The sequence below is a fragment of the Arvicanthis niloticus genome, chromosome 14 (genome assembly GCF_011762505.2).
Source record: "Arvicanthis niloticus isolate mArvNil1 chromosome 14, mArvNil1.pat.X, whole genome shotgun sequence".
Lineage (NCBI taxonomy): Eukaryota > Metazoa > Chordata > Mammalia > Rodentia > Muridae > Arvicanthis > Arvicanthis niloticus.
The window spans coordinates 49,806,723-49,827,494 of NC_047671.1; the positions used below are offsets into that span (position 1 = coordinate 49,806,723).

The 20,772-nt window shown below is 44.2% G+C and overlaps 1 protein-coding gene across 2 annotated transcripts in view; it reads left to right on the forward strand.

The window, feature by feature from the left end:
* Diaph1 (diaphanous related formin 1) overlaps nt 1-20,772 on the forward strand; it is a 91,924-nt gene that overhangs the window by 68,482 nt on the left and 2,670 nt on the right. For both annotated transcript variants that reach the window (XM_034518092.2, XM_076912758.1), the window contains 9 exons: nt 6,527-6,625; nt 10,445-10,539; nt 10,806-10,907; nt 11,123-11,362; nt 11,477-11,606; nt 12,495-12,619; nt 13,365-13,529; nt 13,632-13,767; nt 15,550-15,636. In XM_034518092.2, the coding sequence (XP_034373983.1) occupies nt 6,527-6,625; nt 10,445-10,539; nt 10,806-10,907; nt 11,123-11,362; nt 11,477-11,606; nt 12,495-12,619; nt 13,365-13,529; nt 13,632-13,767; nt 15,550-15,636 (1,179 nt within the window). The remainder of the gene's footprint in view (nt 1-6,526; nt 6,626-10,444; nt 10,540-10,805; nt 10,908-11,122; nt 11,363-11,476; nt 11,607-12,494; nt 12,620-13,364; nt 13,530-13,631; nt 13,768-15,549; nt 15,637-20,772) is intronic.

Here is a 20,772-nt window from a genome sequence, read left to right on the forward strand (position 1 = left end):
ATAAGGTGGTGGATTACCTTGGGGTAAGGAGTTAGAGGTCTGTTTTTTAGCTGTCAAGCTTAGTTGTCAATGTACTCAGAAATCTGGGAAGAAGACATTATAATCTAAATGTCATGTATTAATTAAAATAACTGAGGTTGGGTCCATGCCCTGAGCAACAGACAGCAGGAGACCGGTTTACCTAGGCCCAGCCTAGAATTTTTTTTCACGGGAGAAGCCTAGAGAGAAAACTGTCTCGAGGTGGAAGAGGTAGCTCACCCAAGAATAGAGGTCTTAGAACAAAGAGTCAGTGAGACAGCCAGTCATGATTGAATACCTCCATCCTCAAGGACACCACAAGGTAGCTGGGAGCTCCGCAGCCCTCCCTTGGGACCAGGGGGTGTTTACACCGACCAGTCGGGGGTCGCTTACCAATTCGCCTGTGTTTGGGTGGCCAGGTCTAGCATGTGATCCAATATGGCTGGAATTCCATGTGGCCATGGGAGATGTGAACCTGTGAGTTTCTAAATCCAAGTTATGACAACAATGTTATGTCTTATAAAAAAGAAGAAGAGGACCAAGGATATAGAAGGGAGGTATGGTGTGTGTAGAGTGGTGCTACTGTGGGCCCATGATCTCTTCCTCCTGAGGTACCAGCCATACAGATAGAGTATGGATTAGAGGATTAGAGTTTACTTAGGGCATGGGAAGGGGAATTGAGGGGCGGGGGAGAGTAGGGGTGAGGAGGAGTGGGAGTGAGAGGAGAAGCCAGCCAGGAACATGTTGAGAGGGGGTGGCGTGGGGGGGAGAGGGAGAAGGAGCAGAGAGTAAGAGGATAAGAGAGTAAAGAGGGGGCAAACAGCCCCTTTTATAGTGAGTCAGGCATACTTGGCTGTTGCCAGGTAACTGTGGGGTGGAGCCTAAAAGGAATGTTAACAACCCTTTCCCAACTTGACACACAAACACATCACTATTCAACCATAACCTTTCCTTCTTGTTTATTCCCAAGATGGCACATTAGTATCATAGTGGACAGTCCAACTTTTAAAAGTTCCACAGTTGTATAAAAAACTTCAGCTATTTAAAAATCTAAGTTATTTTTTAGAAATCCAAAATTTCTTAATTATGGGTTCCTATAAAATAAATGTATATGCTTATTTTAAAGGTGTCAGTTACAGTCATATCAGAGCAAAACCAAAATTCAACAGTGTAAATAGCTCAGTGTCTGACACCTGGAGCTTACTCATGATCTTCTGGCTTTGAAAAGGCTCATCTCCCCAGCTCTGCATCCACAGCAGACACAGCTCATCTCATAGGCTCATGCTGGCTCCACTCCATACCTGCTGCTGGCCCTGGTAGTGTTACCCCACAGTCCTGTATCTCAAATACTGAATCTCCACTACAGCTGAGGCTGCATCTTTACTAGTGGCCTCTCCTGGCATCTCTCAGTGCTGAGCCTCACTGCCTCCCAGACCATTTAGGAGAGTCTTACACTTGCTAAGCTCAGCTGCTAGTCTGAAATGCAGCATTGATCACCTCAGGTGGGACCACAGCTCCCTCCCATGTGCTGACCCTGAGGAAATCCTTCCTGGATTTCACCTCAGTTATTCTGGACTCATAATCAAAGATGATTTTTCAGGCCTGGCTAACCAGCACCCATTATCCCAGTAAAACAAAGAAAGGTTTTACCTCTGTGGTGCTGGTTTCTTGTTAATCATAGCTGATTCTTCAGCCTCCAAAAAGCCAAACCCCACAGATTCTTGATTATAAAGTAGCATAGGAATGACCCCTGTAGAGTCTTGAGGAATTTCCAAACTTCCCTCAAAACTTTACAAGTCAGTGAATAATCTGCATAATCTGCATTTCTCTCAATAATCAATGGATTTTCTAGCCCATAGCTTCAAGGTCCTTCCACTGCCCTCTTAAAAACAGCATGGCTAAGCCCTAACTAAAATAGTTACTTTCTATTGCCAAAATAAAACATTGACCAAAACCAACTTAAGGAAGAAAGGGTTTATTTCATGTTACAGCTTACACTCTATCATGATGGGGAAGCCCAGGCAGGAACTGAAGGCAGGAAGCGCAGGAGAGACTGCGGAGGAGTGCTGCTTAGCTTGCTTGGCCTGCTTTCGTGTACTATCCAGGACCACTTGCCTGTGGTAACACCCACAGTGGGCTGGGCCCTCTGATATCAGTAATTAAGAAAGTGCCCCCACAGACTTTCCTGAAGGCAATCTGATGAGATATCCCTCAATTAAGGTTTCCTTCTTTCACTTGGGTTCAGTTGACAGAAATGAACCAACACAACACTAGAACTTGGTGTTAACTATTTACTTCATGCTTTCCTTCTGAGGTTTTTTTTCCCCAATACCCCAATTTTCTCAAATATATTACCATAGTTTTTTTCTCTGTTTAAATTTTTATTTATTTTATTTTAAGAAAGAATCTCAGATATTTAGTTCTTCCTGGCCTTGAGCTCTCATTGTGGTCCTCCTGTCTCAACCCCCAAATGGTGGGGATGTAATTGTGGTCCTCCTGTCTCAACCCCAAATGGTGGGGATATAGGTGTGTGTTAGTTTGGGTTTTTTTGCTGTGTTAAACAGCATGACCACAGAGCACCTTGGGGAGGAAAGGGTTTATTTTATCCTACAGTCCTTTATGAAGGGAATTCAGGGCAGGAAACTGGAGGCATGACCTGAAGCAGAGACCATAGAGGGACACTGCTACTGGCTTGCTCCTCATGGCTTGCCATCCATAGCTTGCTCAGTCTGTTTTCTTGTACAGCACAGGACCACCTACCCAGAGGTGGTCCCACCCAGTGAGCCAGACACATCGATTGTTAATTGATTGTTAATTAAGAACGTGCTCTGCAGACTTGACTACAGGTGATCTGATAAAGGCATTTTCTCTGTTAAGTTTGTGTCAAGTGGACAAAAATCTAATGAGCATGGACATGAGCCTCCACTAGGAATGACTATATAGTATGGCCGTAAGTCCTTGCTCCATTATCTGGGTCAGATTGTATAGCTAACTGGATGTTTTCCCTTTGAATTTGGGTAAGTGTCCATGTTTTGGCATGACACCAGATATTGTACATAAAAAATTGTAGCAACTCCAAATGATGTTAACATGTTGGGAAAAGATCTTACAGTATTCTCTAGGGTGAGGGGGGACCACCTTAAGGCAGTCAGGGTTGAGCTGTGACAGGACTTGTGCCTTGTGTGCCCCTGGTTTTCCATTTCTAGGTTCACATTCTCAAGATGAATCCTTTTGAATTCCCTCTTACTGAGGAAAGCCACATAGTCCTTTCTTTGGGTAGAGTGGGCCATTCCTTCCCCACAGAACCATATGTTTGTCTTGAAGCAGTTCTCCAGTATGTAGTTCACGTTGCCGATCAGATCACCACTTCTTAGCAACTAACTGTTCCATGTGTTCACGGTGATTTTCTGAGCATTACACCAGCGTTTTTAGATAATTTATTTGATTGTTCTCATTATATTGAATTTTTTTTTATGTCATAGGATTAAACCAAACTATCTTTTGTTTTAAACATTGAGTATGTGTGATGAAGTGCATGTGTACCATGGCACACATGTGGAGACCAGAGAAGAGCCTGTGAGAATTGATTCTTTCCCTTTCACTGTGTGGGTTCCATCCAGTGCCTTTACCTGCAGAGCCATCTCACCAGCCCAGGCTCTTTTATACCATCTTACTTTCTTGTTATTATTAGAAAGGTTTTTAAACTAATTTTTATTTTTGAGATTATAATATAATTACATCATTACCTTTCTCTTTCGACTCTTTCGTGAACCTGCCTTGATCTCTCTCAAATAAATGGCCTCTTTTTCTTTAATTGTTGGAGAGCTAGTTGTTCTAGCGCTGTGGATTAGATTAGGAATCAGAAATTGTACCAGTCTATCTTATTAATAAAGTTTTACTGGATCACAGCAATCTATTCAAATAATCATTGTGGGTGGCTACCTTCATATTTTACCAGCAGAATTGAATAGATGTGCTACCTTGAATTATTTATCATCTGCCATAGCTAGGATTTATACTGATGTGATGAAACACCGTGACCGAAAGTAACTTGGGAAGGAAAGGGCTTATTTTACCTTCCAGCTTGTAAGTCCATCACTGAGGGGAAGCTTTGAAGGAACACTGCTTGCTCCTCATGGCTTGCTTAGCCTGCTTTCTCATAGCACTCAGAGCCATTAGCCCAAGGATGGCACTGCCCACAGTGAGCTGAGCTCAGTCACACCAATCACCAGTCAAGAAAATGCACCATCGTGAGGGCATTTTCTCAACTGAGGTTTCCTTTTCCGAAATGACTCTAGCTTCTAGCTTGTGTCAAGTTGACATACAACTAACCAGTGTACCATTCAGTACTGTAAGCAAAAGTTAATCAGTCTCTGTATTAGACTATCCTCTTTTCATTGATCTGAGTTGGTTTTAGTACTCTATCATACCTACTTATGAATTTCTTCCATTTCTTTAGTCACTTGACATGTTCCCACAGAATCACTATTTTACCTTTATACTACTATATTTTGTTGACCCTACAACATGCTTATTTTGTAGCACTTACATGGCACATATATCAAATTACATAGATTCCTACACATAAAAGATTAGAAATATAAAATGTAAACTATATATATATATATATATATATATATATATATACACACACACACACACACACACACACACATTAATTAATGGTGGTATATGCCTTTAATCCCAGCACTTAGGAGGCAGAGGCAAGTGGATCTCTTTTTTGGAGTTTGAGGCCAGCCTGGTCTACAGAGTGAATTCCAGGACAGCCAGGACTGTCTCAAACAAAAAGGGGGTCAGGGAGAAGAAAAGAAAATCCCTCACAGACATGCCCAGCCGCTTGGATTTTTGTTGATTTCTGATGTAGGCAAATTGGCAACCAAGGTTAGCTGACATAGGCTCATTCCCATAACTTCTAATGGTCTTTATTCAATGTCATCTTTTCAGTAAGCGATTCCCCAGCCACTCACCTAAGGTTTCCATCAATCTCCCTGCCAAACCTCTGAGTCTCTTCCTTGCTTGATTTTCACAACACTTACTGTCATCTAACATAATATCTTGTCTATTAGCAGGTTTAGTCTGTTTCACTTTATTAGAATGAAGACACTTGAATGAAGGTCTTGTCTTAGTTTTGTTAATCTATCTTATTTCCATTGCCCAACACAACCTTGGCTTTCAGAGCTATTTTTGTATGGCTAAAAGCTGATAATACTTTACATTATGCAGTCATATCTGCGCAGTACAGTCTCTCTGCTACAGTTAAGTCTGCCCACTGTAGTCCCTTTCCCTTTTCTATGTACTGTTCAGGCCCCTTCAAAGCCGGTCATTTTTAGTAAGTTTTGCTATAGTTAGCTGTTGAAGAAATAGTAATGAAATAGTTTGCCTATATCCTTGAAGCTCAGAATCAAGATGAGATTTTGAAATGAGATGAGAAAATATCCACGGTTACAGGTTAAGAAACATTTAGAAAGTATCAAATAAGGTACAAATTACAAATAAAGTGAAAATTGTTTTTATCAAAGCAGAAAGTGAGTACATTTACTGGGGAAGACTTAGTGGAAAGGGGTGAATATACTGCTTTAATAATGAAAAGGACCATGGCAGGAAAGGAGCTTATTCCACCTCTTTTTGTTCACATTCATCAGTGACTAAGAGATCATAGGAGCTGGAGAAATTAACGACACTTTTATAGGGAGAGCCATGTTTAAAGTGAACTTTGAAAGATAATGAAGCTTTTTAGTGGGCACAAACCGGAGACTAGCTGTAGGAGACTCAGCATAGGGGTTAGAAAGCTGTGTATATATATATATATATATATATATATATATATATATATATATATATATATATATATATAATCAATCACAGTGTTTTTGAATGAAGTTTTACTGGGACGCAGCCATGCCGCTTATTTATATACTGGCATAAAGCTGTATTCATGTGACAGGAGTGGAACTGAAAGCTTGAGATCCAGTGGGGGGCTGGAGAGATGAGTCAGCACTTAAGAGCACTGCCTGTTCTTCAAGGTGACCTGGGTTCCATTCCCAGTTCCCACGTGGTAGCTTACAACTGTAACTCCAGCTCCAGAGGATCTGATACCATTCTCTAGTCTCCAGGCAGTGCACACACAGACGTGTAGGCAAAACACTGGTCCACATAAAGTAAAAATAAATAATTTTTAAAAATTAAGACAGACCATATAGCTTATGATACCTAAAATATTTACTCTTTGGTTCTTCACAGAGAGTTAGCTGCTCTTTGTAGGTAGATTCTGTGTAAGGAGGAACAGCATTACTGACTTTTGAAGAATTGAAAAGGAGATATTCCTGTGGGAACATTTAGTTATTGAAGAGTGGCTAATGACATTAGGTTTGAAGGAGTACAGTTAAAACCGAGAGGATGGGGTGGCCATTCTGCCAGGACAGTTGTGATTCAGTAATGTGCAAAGGTGGCTTATCCTTAAATCATGTTTTTCTAATTCCCTCACTAGCCAAGAAGGATCAAGAAGGTGGAGAAGAAAAGAAATCTGTTCAAAAGAAGAAAGTAAAAGAGCTGAAAGTGCTGGATTCAAAGACAGCCCAGAATCTCTGTGAGTAGCTCTTGTGACCCCAGTGGCCCTAGAAACATTGTGAAGCTGTTCCTGTAGGGACTTTGTCCCTGAGTCTAAGGTCCCTCATGTGAAACTCCTCTTGTTAAATTTCTGTTCTGTGCCAAGCAGTGCATGGTGGGGCTCTGGCATCTCCTTGACTCCTTCAGGAGCACAGCAGGGCAACAAGTACCAGCTTTAGTCTGAGGAAGTAGGGGAAGAGTTTAGGGTGTGTCGAGTTTAGAGCTAAGAGGAGGCAGGCCCATCCTTTAACCTTAGAGTTCCCTTACTTGTTTTACTGAGGGCTGGAGATGTGACTTTGCTCTGGAGCTTGGCTGCCCTTGAACTGGCAGTCCTCATGCTGGGGTTGGGCACCACCATGCCTGGCAGACTTCTTTCAAAGTTCTACTTCTCTGGTGTCAGCAGGGAGTCTAGCACAGGGTTCCAGCCTCAGCCTCAGGGCACATCCTTCTGCTTTCTAATAAGGAATGAGCTGCTATTGTGGCTTCAGTTAAAACTACTATTATTTAGAGTAAGTGAGGTGGATCTTGTACTTGTCAGATCAGTGACCCACAGTTAAGCATCTGATGCCATATTTCTTCTGTTCCGGCCTGCCGCCTGGACTGAGAACTCTGATTAGTGGAAAATTCTCAAGTTGGAGAGACTTCACATGCTCACTGTAGCAGCTAGAGTGCAGAGACTTTTCCACAAAGATGGGATAGTGACTGTCTGTTTTGTGGTCAGATCAGTGGTTTCTTACTTCTTGTTGTTCATTTCAACTATGACTGCACCTCTTTTATACTGAGAAATACAGATATTAATTTTTTGGTCAACAAATATTTAAGAATCTGGCATGTGACAAGGTCTATTAGATATGTACTCGTCATGTGTTATATAAATGAAAAAGTATATACATAAACTCTTTCATAATCTTACCGTTACCATCTTCACTTTTCCATGTGAGAAAACTAAAGTTCAAATGTTATGACTTGGCCAAAGTCACCCAAGCAAGTACACATACCCATAGGTATAGTCAGAGTGATACAGCAAGACAGTAAGTTTTAATATTTCTCTCTTCTCTCTCTCTCTCTCTCTCTCTCTTCTCTCTCTCTCTCTCCCTCCCTCCCTCCCTCCCTCCCTCCCTCCCTCCCTCTCTCCCTCTCTCCCTCTCTCCCTCTCTCCCCCTCTCCCCCTCTCCCCCTCTCCCTCTCTCTCTCTCTCTCTCTCTCTCTCTCTCTCTCTCTCTCTCTCTCTCTCTCTCTCGTCTCCTTGCTTTAAATTTTTATCTAAGTCGGGCATGATGGTACATACCTTTAATCCCAACATTTGGGAGGCAGAGACAGGTGGATCTCTGTGAGTCTGAGGCCAACCTGGTCTACATAGTAAGTTCCAGGGCAGCCAGAGCTACATAGTGAGACCCTGTGTTGGGAGGTGGGGTGGGGGTTGGGGGGTTAAATTAAATACATAATACATTTTTACTTAAATTCAGCTTTAGGGCTAACAATTTCACACTAAAAATTAAGTTGTGTGTGTCCTTCTTGCACAAGACCATGCTGATCTCTGCATTGTTCCATCTGTAGATATGCTTCAGAGCTTCCAAAGCAAGCATAGTTTTTATTATCCTTGACCATATAACTTTGATTAATATTCATAGGTATTGGTATTTAGAAATCTCTGTTCCTAAGAAGTGTGTCTAAGAACAAACATGAGTAATTGTTACTTTAGAAAACAGTAGAAGAAAGACTATAACCCAGTGCATTCTGTTTCCCAGTGGAGTGATACTAAAGTAGGAAGTGGTTTAGAAAGGAATCGGGGTCATTATCTCTCCCCCGTGACTGCTCCCACTCACGGAAGTTCTCACTTTTCCTTAATAAATCTATGTTCACTCTGTGTAAAATGACAGGGGAAAAGCCAAGGAATTGAGGGGTTGGGTGTCATTTCGTGTAGAGCAGTAGCCTAGCACATCCCTAGCCCTGCCAGGTGAGGAGAGGATAGAATTAGATTGTTTGGGGTAGGTCAGGCTAGGAGACAGAAGTGCCTGTTTCATCCTGAGAATACAAAGCCAAGTCAGACAGCTCCGTTCTCTTGACTTATGTGTCTGGAGAGGACAGAAATGAAAACAAAACAGTGGCTGAAGGTAGCTGCAGCCATAAGACTGCCCTAGAATGCCTCGGCCAGCACTGGCAGTAAGCTAAGCTTCTATGCATGCCAGAAGTATTGAAGGGCAACACCATGAGTGTTCGCAACAAGATGCTGTTAAAACAGGCTGGAGACCTGTCTAGAAGGAGCTGAGTGAAGGAAAGGACTACCTCTCTTCAGGAGGGGTGAGCCCATATGCATGAGATTACTTGATCCAGTCTGGAAACTGCAGAGCGCTAGCTACAGCTGTGGAAGTTTCTGTGGAGATTTTTAGTCAGGAAAGTGACTGTTAAGAGCCCTGTGTCATCTTTGGAAGGCTGCTTTGGTGTGTGATTTCAGGCTCAGTTTCTGAGTAGAAGAGTCAGGAGGAAGATGAGCCCTCAATGCTTTAAACCAGTGAATGATCAGGACCCCAAGGCTAAGGTGGTGAGGACGAAAAGCAAGGCACCGGAGAAGTCCTGGGACTTGGTGGTTGAGGAGATGAAGGACAGTGACACTTGAGTGCTGACTGCTCCGCAAGGTGGAAATCAACATGCTGAGCAAGGCACGTTCACCCAGGACAGCATGGCCAGTAGATTTGAGTCTCGGATGGCAGGATAGAACCTTTTATAGCATGCGCTCGTTGACTGCTGCCTTTTTGTTGGCTTTGTGAGCACAGGAGAGATGAATGTTCTAGTGGTGAAAAATAGAGATCTGTATTTTCAGAATGCTGGAAAGGAAAGGGGGCACTGGGTCAAAGAAGGTTCTTAAGATAGACTTGGCTGCACCTGCTGAAGGGGAAGGATATCAGGGCCACCTTAAGAGCTGGCCATGGTAGCGCACATTCAGGAAGTAGATCTCTGGATTCAAGGCCAACCTGGTCTGCAGAGCAAGTTCCAGGACAGCCAGGGCTGCACAGAGTCAGATAGAGGAGCCAGGGTGGATGGTGAAAAGATGAGTGAAAGAGAGCTGGTTTATAGAAGATTCGATTTTATGTGTTTAAGTGTTTTACCTGCACGTACATGTGGTTAGAAGATGCCTGAGACTCTGCTGGATCTACAGGGAACTGGTGTTGCAGATACTTGTAGGCCGTTGTGAGCTGCCACATGGATGCTGGCAACTAACCCAGGCCTTCTACAAGAGCAGCCAATACTCTTAACCACTGAGCCATCTCCCCAGCCCCAACAGAGGAGTCTTGATAATATTGAAGAGTCAGATTAGAACGTGAGGGAATTGGAAGGACAAGAGTGTTTCTTAGAACTTGGCCATTTAAAGAATGAGCAGGTCTGGTTGGGGATTGCCTCACAAACACAAGGCCCTGGGTTTGGTCCTCAGCTCCAGTAAGGGGAGGGAGTGAAGAGGGTGGGTGGTGGTGGAACGGGGAAAGGGGGGGGGGTATTAGAGAACAAGGGGTGACGAGAATGAGCAGCTCAGGGCAATGGCAGCTTTGTGGGAGAGGGGATCTACCCCAGTTGAGTGGTTCTAAGGTTCCTGTGAGCACGGCCATGGTGTTTGTTGAATGTGCTGAGCTCATTCACACTGTGTGACACGGTGTAGTTTGTGTGCGGAAATGGGTGACAATAGAAGTTCCAGCTCTGGACTTGAGCTAGGATTTCAACTAGCTAGGCAGAGTGGGCTTTCAGGATGGTCTCAAATGGTGAGGATGATGAGAAGAACCTGTCTTTGTATCGCATTCTCTGGCAGCAATCTTTTTGGGTTCATTCCGAATGCCCTATCAAGAGATTAAGAACGTTATCCTGGAGGTGAATGAGGCTGTCCTCACGGAGTCTATGATCCAGGTAAGCAGCAAGGAGTCCTGTATGCCAACTTTGTCTTCTTGCTTGGTAAGCAGAAGCTTCTTCAAGCAATTTTGACTTAAAATGCTGGCTGAAGAAGCTGCTCTGTTCCTGGTGGCCAGGTTACCTTAAAAGACTGCGGAGTCCCCCCACCTCAAAAGCTGCCCCACCCCCACACTTCCTTCTTGATCAGGGGCCAGAGTGTGGGACTTGAGTCATGATTCTCAGGCTTCCACCCCACCACACACAGCATGTACTCTCTCTTCCAGAACCTCATTAAACAGATGCCAGAACCTGAGCAGTTAAAGATGCTTTCTGAGCTGAAGGATGAGTATGATGAGCTGGCTGAGTCGGAGCAGTTTGGCGTGGTGGTGAGTGAGGGCTGAAACAGTCCGCTCTTTCCCTCCCTCTGGAGACCGGCTGGGTGGCTTGCTCCTTGCCTCTTAACTGGTTTTGAATCTTTTAGTCAATCAGTTCCCACCCCCTCACTCTGGAGCTCTGATCTCCCAGAGGAGGATCAGCTCGTTACCTTTTTCATGTCTCTCTCCATTAGCTCCATAATGGAATTTCTTTTCTTCCTCACTAGATGGGCACAGTGCCCCGTCTTCGGCCTCGTCTCAACGCCATCCTCTTGAAGCTCCAATTCAGTGAGCAAGTTGAGAACATCAAGCCTGAGATCGTGTGTGTCACTGCTGCCTGTGAAGAGCTTCGGAAGAGTGAGGGCTTCTCTAGCCTCCTGGAGCTCACACTGCTTGTTGGAAACTATATGAACGCGGGCTCCAGGAATGCCGGCGCTTTTGGCTTCAGTATCAGCTTCCTCTGTAAGGTGAACCATGGGGTTAGACAGGAGGACAGAGGGACAGAAGGCTGCTTGAGCCCGGTATTGGCCTAAGGTGGTTTGAGGCAAGGCCAGACTAATGGTTTGACCTCTCCCCACAAGCTTCGAGACACCAAGTCCGCAGATCAGAAGATGACTCTGTTGCATTTCTTGGCTGAGTTATGTGAGAATGAATACCCCGATGTCCTCAAGTTTCCTGATGAGCTTGCCCATGTAGAGAAAGCCAGCAGAGGTAAGGCATTGTAGGACAAAGCTAGAAGCTGGTTCTGGGCTAGCAAGATGGCTGAGGTGGGTAAAGATACCTGCTTCCAACACTTCAGTCCCTGAGACCCATATAGTGGAAGGAAAGAACCAACTCTTACAAGCAATACACACACACACACACACACACACACACACACACACACACACACAAATACAAATAAATATAATTTGAAATTTTTTCTAAAAAAGATGATGGTCCTGAGCCATAAAAGTCTCTATATAGGGAAAGAAATAAGATACTGCATTCAAGACAGGGTTTCTCTATGTAACTCTGGATATCCTGGAGCTCACCCTGTAGACCAGGCTGGCCTCCAACACTCAAGAGATTCACCTGCCTCTCTGCCTCTTTGCCTCTGCCGCTGGGTGCTGGGATCAAAAATGTGTATCACCAACGCCTAGCGTGGGTCTGCTTCTTGGTCTTGGTCCTTTCCTCCCTGGTCCTGGTCTAGGTCCACAGCTTTTGTCAACAGTGGCCTCACTGCCCAAAACTACACAAAACGCCAGGTTAAAGTAGGCAGAGCTCTACCCAGCTTCTGTGTTCCTACCTATATCTGTCTTCTTCTAAAACCCTGTTAACCTGAAATAAATGAGACCAAGATCTCAGGGATCCCATGGGTTCATTTTAAATTAAATGAAATCTGCTTCTGTTAGTATTATACAGTGGGTGAAGGTTGGAAGTTCAGTTAGCAAGTACTCATGCTTTTACTGCAAAGATCAAAACCAGCATGTGAGTCAGAGAGGAGTTTCTCAGGTTAGTGCAGTGTACCTAGAGAAGAAAAGGAGGAACCCAAGCAGGGTGGCTGAGGGTGAGGCTCGGCGACTGAGAGCTGCTCTAGCTCTTCTGTTCGTCTCCCAGTTTCTGCTGAGAACTTGCAGAAGAACTTGGATCAGATGAAGAAACAGATCGCCGATGTGGAACGAGATGTTCAGAATTTCCCAGCTGCCACCGATGAAAAGGACAAGTTTGTTGAGAAGATGACTATATCCTTTCTTGGAGGACTTGGGTCCCCTGGGGAATGAGAGGGATGACGGCAGCATTTCGTTTTTACCTCTAATTTTTTTCTTCCACTAAATACATAGTTTTTAAGCTTATTGTAGACGTATACCTTGCAGATAAACTACAAGTCTCCAAGTGCCTGATCTGTCCTGTTTCTGTTATAAACACAGCTACCTACTCTAAAAGCCCTGAGTTCCTACTCTGTTCCCCACTGCTGTCACAGAGACCCCTTCCACAGAGATAACCACTGCCATTACATAGTACTTCCTCATTATGTCTCAGCCTTGTTTCTGTAGTGACCTATGTAGCTTCTACTGTATGGGTAAACCATAGCTTATGGTTTGCCACTGTCTTCTTACCAATACTCACAGTGCTTCTGTTCTGTGTAATGAACAGGACTATATGGTGCATCCTTTGTAGCCCACTCTGCGTCTTTGAATGGTTCTCTGACCTGGGCCTGTTTCTTTTGTTTTTGTTTTTGACCTGAGTCTGTTTCTTTTTGGTTTTTGTTGTTGTTTGACTTTTTATTTGTTAGTTTTGTTGGTTGGTTGTATTTTCAAGACAGGGTTTCTCCGTGTAGCTGTGGCTATCCTGGAGCTCTCTCTGTTAACCACATTGGGCTTGAGCATTTAGAGATCCACCTGCCTCTGCTGGGATTAAAGGTGTGTGCCATCACCACTCCTGCGCGGGTCTGCTTCTTGGTCTTGGTCCTTTACTCCCTGGCTGCACAGCTTTGTGAAGGACGCACAGGAGCAGTATAACAAGCTACGGATGATGCACTCCAACATGGAGACTCTCTATAAGGAGCTAGGTGACTACTTCGTCTTTGACCCTAAGAAGCTGTCAGTAGAAGAATTCTTTATGGATCTGCACAACTTTAGGAATATGTTTTTGGTGAGCAAGGGTGAACTGCTCATTTTCATGGGGTTCCTAATGATTCCTGGAGGGTTTACATGTTTCCACATGTTCTCCATCTGGTCCCCTCCCCTTCTCCAGCAAGCAGTCAAGGAGAACCAGAAGCGCCGGGAAACAGAAGAAAAGATGCGGAGAGCAAAACTAGCTAAGGAGAAGGCAGAAAAGGAGCGACTGGAGAAGCAGCAGAAGCGAGAACAACTCATAGACATGAATGCAGGTGAGCAGTGGGAAGGCACCGGGAGGTTCTCTGTCTGAGGACTCAGGTCTGCATGTAGCTCTTGGCAAATGGCTTTTGGTAGCCTTCTGCTTCCAAGCTCTCGGTGCTGGATTTTAACATGTTTTCCTTTTCTTTGCTGCCTCTTGGATTATGTCTCTTCACTCTTGTGATTTGGGAATTGCTGCTACACTTAACTCTTCACTTCTGCCTGTCAAAAAAAACATTCCCTGACCTGTTCTTGTTCCTGCTGTTAATTTGGGTTTCCCAAATGTCTCCCTGACTCCTCCCATCTTGTAGTAGCTCTCCTTTCCCCTTATTTCACCAATACGCTGTTTCTATTACCTCATAGAATGGTGTGTGCACATCCGAGATCATAAATGGATTGAATTTCTAGAAGAGGGCGAAACACTGGCCACTCTTTCTCCAGCAGAAACATGTCTTTGTTTGAACATATGGTCTCAATTACTGGCCCTCTGTTCCTGTCTCTGCTGCTTTCCTGCTGAGGATTCCCTGCCCCCACTACTCCTCTGGGCAGCGGAAATACAGTAAATGCAGCACATGTTGCACATGGCCCTGATCTGTAAGGTCTATAAGCCTCTGAAAGTGAGGGGTTCTTAAATCTGCCAAGTCTTAAAAATTTGCTGAGCAGAAACAGCAAAGACCATCATGGTTTGCTCCCAGAGACTTTGAGAGTAGTTTCTTGCCTTTATCTCAGTTGTATTTAAGCCACCAACTTTGTTTCCATAAAACTGTTAAAATGTATACCAAGTGTTCATCATTTCCCTCCCTGTTCTCCGTGGGTCTCTAGGGTTTTACTCTTTCTATATTGTGTAAGATGTAATGGGAACAAGGTGGAGTCCAAATGACATTTGGGATAAGGGCTATATAACCCAGCCAGCAGGTGGCGTAGTGGACCTTACCCTATTCTAAGTGCCTGGGTCAAGCAAATGAAACTGAATGTAGGTCAGATGCACTGGTGATGTTCAGACAGCAGATGGCACTGGCAGTAATGAACCCTAGTCTTCAGCTCATAGCCAACCAGCTCCTTGGGATTTCAGTCTCAGATTTCACTATCCTGAGCTGTTGCCATGGAAACTGAGCCTGGCTAGAACTGGGATTCTACATTAACTCTTTGCATTCCAGCCAGGCTGCTTTCAGCTGTCACATGCAGAGCTATCTTCAGGAAGATGCAACCACTGGAAGCAGTAGTAATATGAAATTCAGTCTTGACCAGTGTGCTGTCTGCCTTTGACCCTCCTGAAGCCCAAGCCCTCAGTCATTGATGTGGGACTGGAGTGAAACACTGAAATTGATAATAGAATAGTTGCTCCCCACCTCCACAAACAATTCTTCCTACTTAGCCCAGGCTAGCTTCAAACTCCACATCTTCCTGCTTCTACCTCCCAAGTACTGGGATTACAGATGTGGCCGATTTGTCTGGCATAGCTGCCTTTTGGTTTATAACCATGGTCTCTGTTTACTCAGATTTTGGAGTCAGTGTCAGGAGTCTGTGTGCTGGTCCTGATTAGTGCAGGTAGGATGACATTGTAACACCTCAGGTTTACACTAATAGGCACTGCGTCTTCAGGCAGTTTTAAAACTGACTCAAGTAATAATGAGTCTGAGGTGTGAAAGGTTGACCCTTTCTTGTCTCTCATGAGGTCTCGGTCAGTGTGCAGGGGTGGGAAAAGCCGCACAGCAGCCATGCATTTCATGTGCACTTTGACATTTGCTATGCTGCTCTGACTGAAAAATTTACGCCTCTGTCTTTGTTCACCACAGAGGGGGATGAGACAGGTGTGATGGACAGTCTTCTAGAAGCTCTGCAGTCAGGGGCAGCATTCCGACGGAAAAGAGGGCCCCGGCAGGGTAAGTAAACAAATGGAGCCCAATTAGTTGGGTGGGGGTTGTGGGGGGTCTCTGCTCCTCATCATGCTAGTGGAGGGCTGAAAAAGAACGTGATGCTTCAGGTTTAGAAGCTTCCTATTTCTGTGCACTGGGTGGTCTGGGCCTCTTCCTCTCATGTTAGAAAGTCCTCACTAGAATCCTTTGAAGGCCCAGATGTCATGGCTTCTTTGTATCAGAGTAACAACTACAGTGAGAGCATCATTCTGACAGACTTCAAGCCTGGCTCTCATTTTCCTATCTGCTGGCAAAGGCTCTGTAGAGACAAGATGGCTGGATACAGTGGTGTCTCTGGAACCTTTAATGCCTCACACCCTGAACGAGGACCTAGCCAAAGGTGCAGATTATATAAACCTGTATAAACTCAGTTTCCTGGCCCACATGGCTTGCTGTGATTCTCCTGTAATAACTGGCTGCCTCTTTCTACCTATACTCCAAATACTCAGGAAAATTTTCTTCCAAGAGCTTCCCAGGATATGCTCTAAGCCCCTTCTTAAACAAACAAACAAACAAACAAACAAACAAACAAACAAAAATCCCTGGTTACAACTTGTCCATTACATGGCCGTTTCTGAGTATAGGGTCTCAAAAGGGAGGAGAAGTGGGTATCAGTTTTACAGATGGGCCTTTGTATGGCAAGCACAGCTAATGGGACTCCTTTGGGTCTTAATTTTGTATAGGTTCTCTCAGCACTGTTTCCCACCTAGCAGAAGTACCTAATGCATCTCACTGTGCTGTCTTCCCTGACCCTCCTGACTCAGTCTAGTCTACTCAGACTTTGGTGGGGAATTCCCTTTTAAGCCTCTTCCTGAGGAATTGTACTAGAGATCCAGATGCTTCCTGTGCAGGCTGCTGGGTATGCCCCTGTCTCTACTGCTTTCCTAGTGAAAAACCAGACATGCTAATAGAGAAAAAAGGGTTTTTCTCAGAGCTACCTTTTCAGTAGAGACTATGAATGAGTCAGAGTACTATCTCCCAGTTAGAAAGACAATGGAAGGGCACTTTCAGAAAACACTGAAATTAAAAGAAGTTGAAAACAAGGATTGCGTGGTTTAAGTCAGCCTCAGTTTATATTCTTATCTTTCTGATCTGGTTTGCTACGCTCAACAAAAATCTGGGAAGCTCTCATTAAAACTTTTCCAGTTACTCTGGAGAGCTTTTTACACTTGGGTTTCGCCTCATCTGAAGTGATGTAGCCTCTCATCAGAATGTCATGCCAAGGACTTAGGCTCTTTTCTTAGAAGAGAAAGGCTGCAGTTTTGAAGGCCCCATTTTCAAAGTACAGAGGCTCCAGGAGTCGTAAGCTCCCTCCAGGGCTGCTGGACCCAGCTGTTCCACTCTTTGTCTGTCTACGTCTGACTGTTTTCATGATGGCTGGTTCTCTCCATTCCTAATGCTGCAACCCTTTAATACAGTTCTTCATGTTGTACTGACCCCCAGCTATAAAATTATTTTTGTTACTACTTCATAACTGTAATTAAATTGTAATGTAAATATCCGATATGCAGGATGTCTGCTATGTAACCTCCAAATGGGTCAAGACCCACAGGTTGAGAACTTGCTGCTCGTGACCAAGTGCTGGGAGCCAGAGAAGCAGAGCACTGGCAGGCTTGTCTGCCTCACATTCTTTCCCTTCCAGAGGCAGCTGTCTCTGTTCAAAGACACTAGCTTTTCCCCTAGAGTCTCTAGGAATGTTAAAATCTTCCAGTCTCTGGAGACATGAAGGAGTGACCCCTGATACAAAGACCCATTGAGGAGCTAGAAGAGGAGAGTTACTATTAGGACTGTTCATTAAAAGTAGCATGTAAATTGCTACAGTCTGCAGGGTGTGGAAGAACAATGGCTTGAGTGTCTAGGGGAAGAATCCATGTGACTATATCAGAGCTCCCATTTCCAGCTGTGACTGAGTCAGCTTGTGGCTTTAATGATTCAACTTTATCTCCAAGCCTGTCTACATTGCATGTAGGCCTTTTACATACTAGAATGAAAGTCAAGAAAGACGTCTATCTCTCTGGAGTCTTCCTAGGCTGTTTCCCAGCTTCCTTATAAGCTTCACTTACTGCTAATTGAGGTCTGTGTTGGAACCTTGATAAACGTAAAGGCCCTAATATTGATTAGTATCCACTCTGCTCATATGTAGGAGTTACGGCCCCACACCTAAGGCCTGTGGTAAAGCCATAACTGTGTCCTGATTTTACAAATCCAAATCCAGGGCTCTTTCTATTAAGCCCTGCGTTATCGGAAGGAAATTACAATGCCCCTCTATCCAGGCCAGAAAACTCTAGCCTAGGACATTACAGCAGGTGTTTTGGAGGCAGTGAACTGTACCAGGGAGGGTTTCTGATGAACCCCCTGTCTGGAAAGAGTGTTCCTCTCCCCAATTCTGTAAAAATAGGACAAGAGGTATAATTAGGGTAGTTTCAGACATGGATGAGTTATTTAGGATGATAATGGCTGTCCCATCTGTCCCAGTTTCCTCTTCCCCAAGGAAGCTTATTAACAAGAACACTTCCTCTTTGGTGGTTGTTCATAGCTGTGTCTCAGGATTTTTTTTTCTTGAACCATTAACTTTTTCTAACTGAGCTGAGCTCTTAGTGTTTCTTGGCAGGTTTTACTTCCATGCTTCTCTTGTCACTTCTGTCTTCTAGGTTTCCAGCTTTGACCATTTTCTCAGACTCTGCCTCTACCCCCACATATGTGGGCCCATTCTCCTAGTTAGCAATGTTCTAGATCCTGCATAGTCACACACTGACCAGGTTTTGTGCTACTCTGAGTACTCAGTAGTCCTACAGAGGGAGGAAGTCAATTTCCTGATTGTTTAGTCTGCTCAGCAGAGAGGTGACTATGGAGATAGATCAGAAACATGGATGCTGGGGTTCCCTTGGTTCTTTTCCTCAGTTAGAACAAGGGCTTTCTCGTTTTTGATTTCATGTCCATCCTAGTGTACCTACCTTCAAGGCTTAAAGAGGCAATTGTGCTGTTTTCTCTGTCTGCCATATTCCCCTGGGTCTTAGGACACATGTAATAAATCAGAAGTCTCATGAGTATAGAGATATCCTGAAATGCTGCTGGACCAGGTACAACAGGGAATCTTAGAGGAAACAGCAGCTTATGACTTGCTGCTCTGGAACTCTTGACTTCTGTGTTGCTCCAAGGCAGCTGTTGACAGAGTTTTGAGTCAGCAGTTGCTGCAGTTCATTCACTCGGGTTAGATGGATGTGCGCATGTGCATGTGCACACATATGAGGCTGTGGTAAAGAGATACTGAGCCACCGTTTTTTCTGGACAGGACAGTGGGATCCTGGAAAATTGAGTGCTTTAGAGAAGAGTAGAAAGGAAACACATATGAGGAGAGATGAAGAAGGAAAGTAGGAAAAGCCCACACATATCCTCTTCCTGCGGCAGTGCTTTGTTCCCACAGTTCAACATCTAACTTGGTGAAGCCCTGAAGAGTGTAGGTCACAAACACACACACCCCACACACATACACCTCTACCTGTGATCTGCACCTATATACACCCATATGCTGTCAGCAGGATTTTTTCTGTTCTTTCTCCTCTTGGTAGATAACCCTTTGTGCCCTTGGGAAGAGGAGGAGGAGGAGGAAGAGAAGGAGGAGATTCTAAGTTGGTATCTGTGGTTGCATTGTGTGCTCCCTGTGGGCAGCCTCTGCTTGTGTGGATACAGGAGCTCTGAGTCATGGCTCTGTGCTGAGATGCTAGCCCAGGAGAGGGCTTGGACTCTCTTACGTGGTTTGGCTTCCGCCTACCTAAAGGTTTTTGCTAGCCCAAAGCAGTCCACCTCTGGACTCTTCCTGTTCACGGTGGAGTCATAGGGAGTGTGGACTTTGCTCTGGTTCCTTCAGGCTTATTTTCTAAGTCCCAGGAAGATTCTTTTTTGTTTTTGTTTTTTTGTTGTTGTTTTTGTTTTTTGAGATGGTTTCACTTTGTAGCTCTGGCTGTTCTGGAAGTCTCTATGCAGATGAGGCTGGCCTGAAATGCAAAGAGATCTGCCTGCTTCAGACTCCTAAATGCTGAGACTAACAGTGTGGGCTGCTACCCCCAGCTTTTGCTCTTGGTTTTTATGTCACCATTCTTAGATATACAGTTTGGGGATTGTGCAAAATGGTGGGACTGTCACCATTGTTTTGTTTCAGAATATTTTTTCAATCTCCAAGAGAGACTCCATATCCATTAGCAATTACTTTTTAACGCACACATAAAGGTTGTGCACATTCTTATGGAGTATCTAAGGATATTTCAGTGCACATACAAACTGAGATGTTCATATAAAGGTCGCCCTTTCCTTCTCTGGTAAGTAGCAGGAGCTTTCGATTCTCCCTTCTATCAGTCCCTGGTATTAAGCTTTTTATTTTTTTGTTCCAGGTACTGACATAAACTTTTTTATTTAAAATGTTTGTGTGTGTGTGTTTGTTCATGCACACATACCTGTCCATGGCTTGCCACTATGCTTGGAGTCAAGTACTTTGTATTCACTGAGCCGTCTTACCATCCCCTGGCATGAGCTTTAGTTTTAAATTTAAAAACTTTGTAGGAGCAAGGGGTATTTGTTTCATGTGCCTTTATTTGATTATATAGAAAATTTGAGACAAGATCTTATAGCTGTGGCTGGCTTCTAAGTATGCTGGCCGTAAACTAAGAATTCTCTTGCCTCAGCCTCCCAAGTGCTGGGGTTACGGGTGTGAGCTGCCATGTCATTTTTTTCTTGTTAACTCTATCTTCTTTCTCTCTGAACTTTCCCAAGCTGGGCATTCACAGGAATCAGTTTATAGCATATATGGAATCGATTTATAGCATATGACATTTTATGTCTGACTTTGAAAACTCAAGGTTGCTAGATTTATGTGCAGTCTCTGCATGCTGCTAAAGGGTTATGGTGGTCATCACGAGGTGGGCATGGTCCCAAGGAGCCAGCTGTCTTCCTGATGATACTGAAGTATGGATTCAGAAATGAGCAGGAGAGACTTTGGCCGAGATTTCTTTCTAGGAGTTCCCTCTTAGTCATCCTTGGCTTCCTCTGCTGTACTTTTTTTTTTCTATCATTTCACCACTTAGCGTGTGCATGCACACATATGTTGTA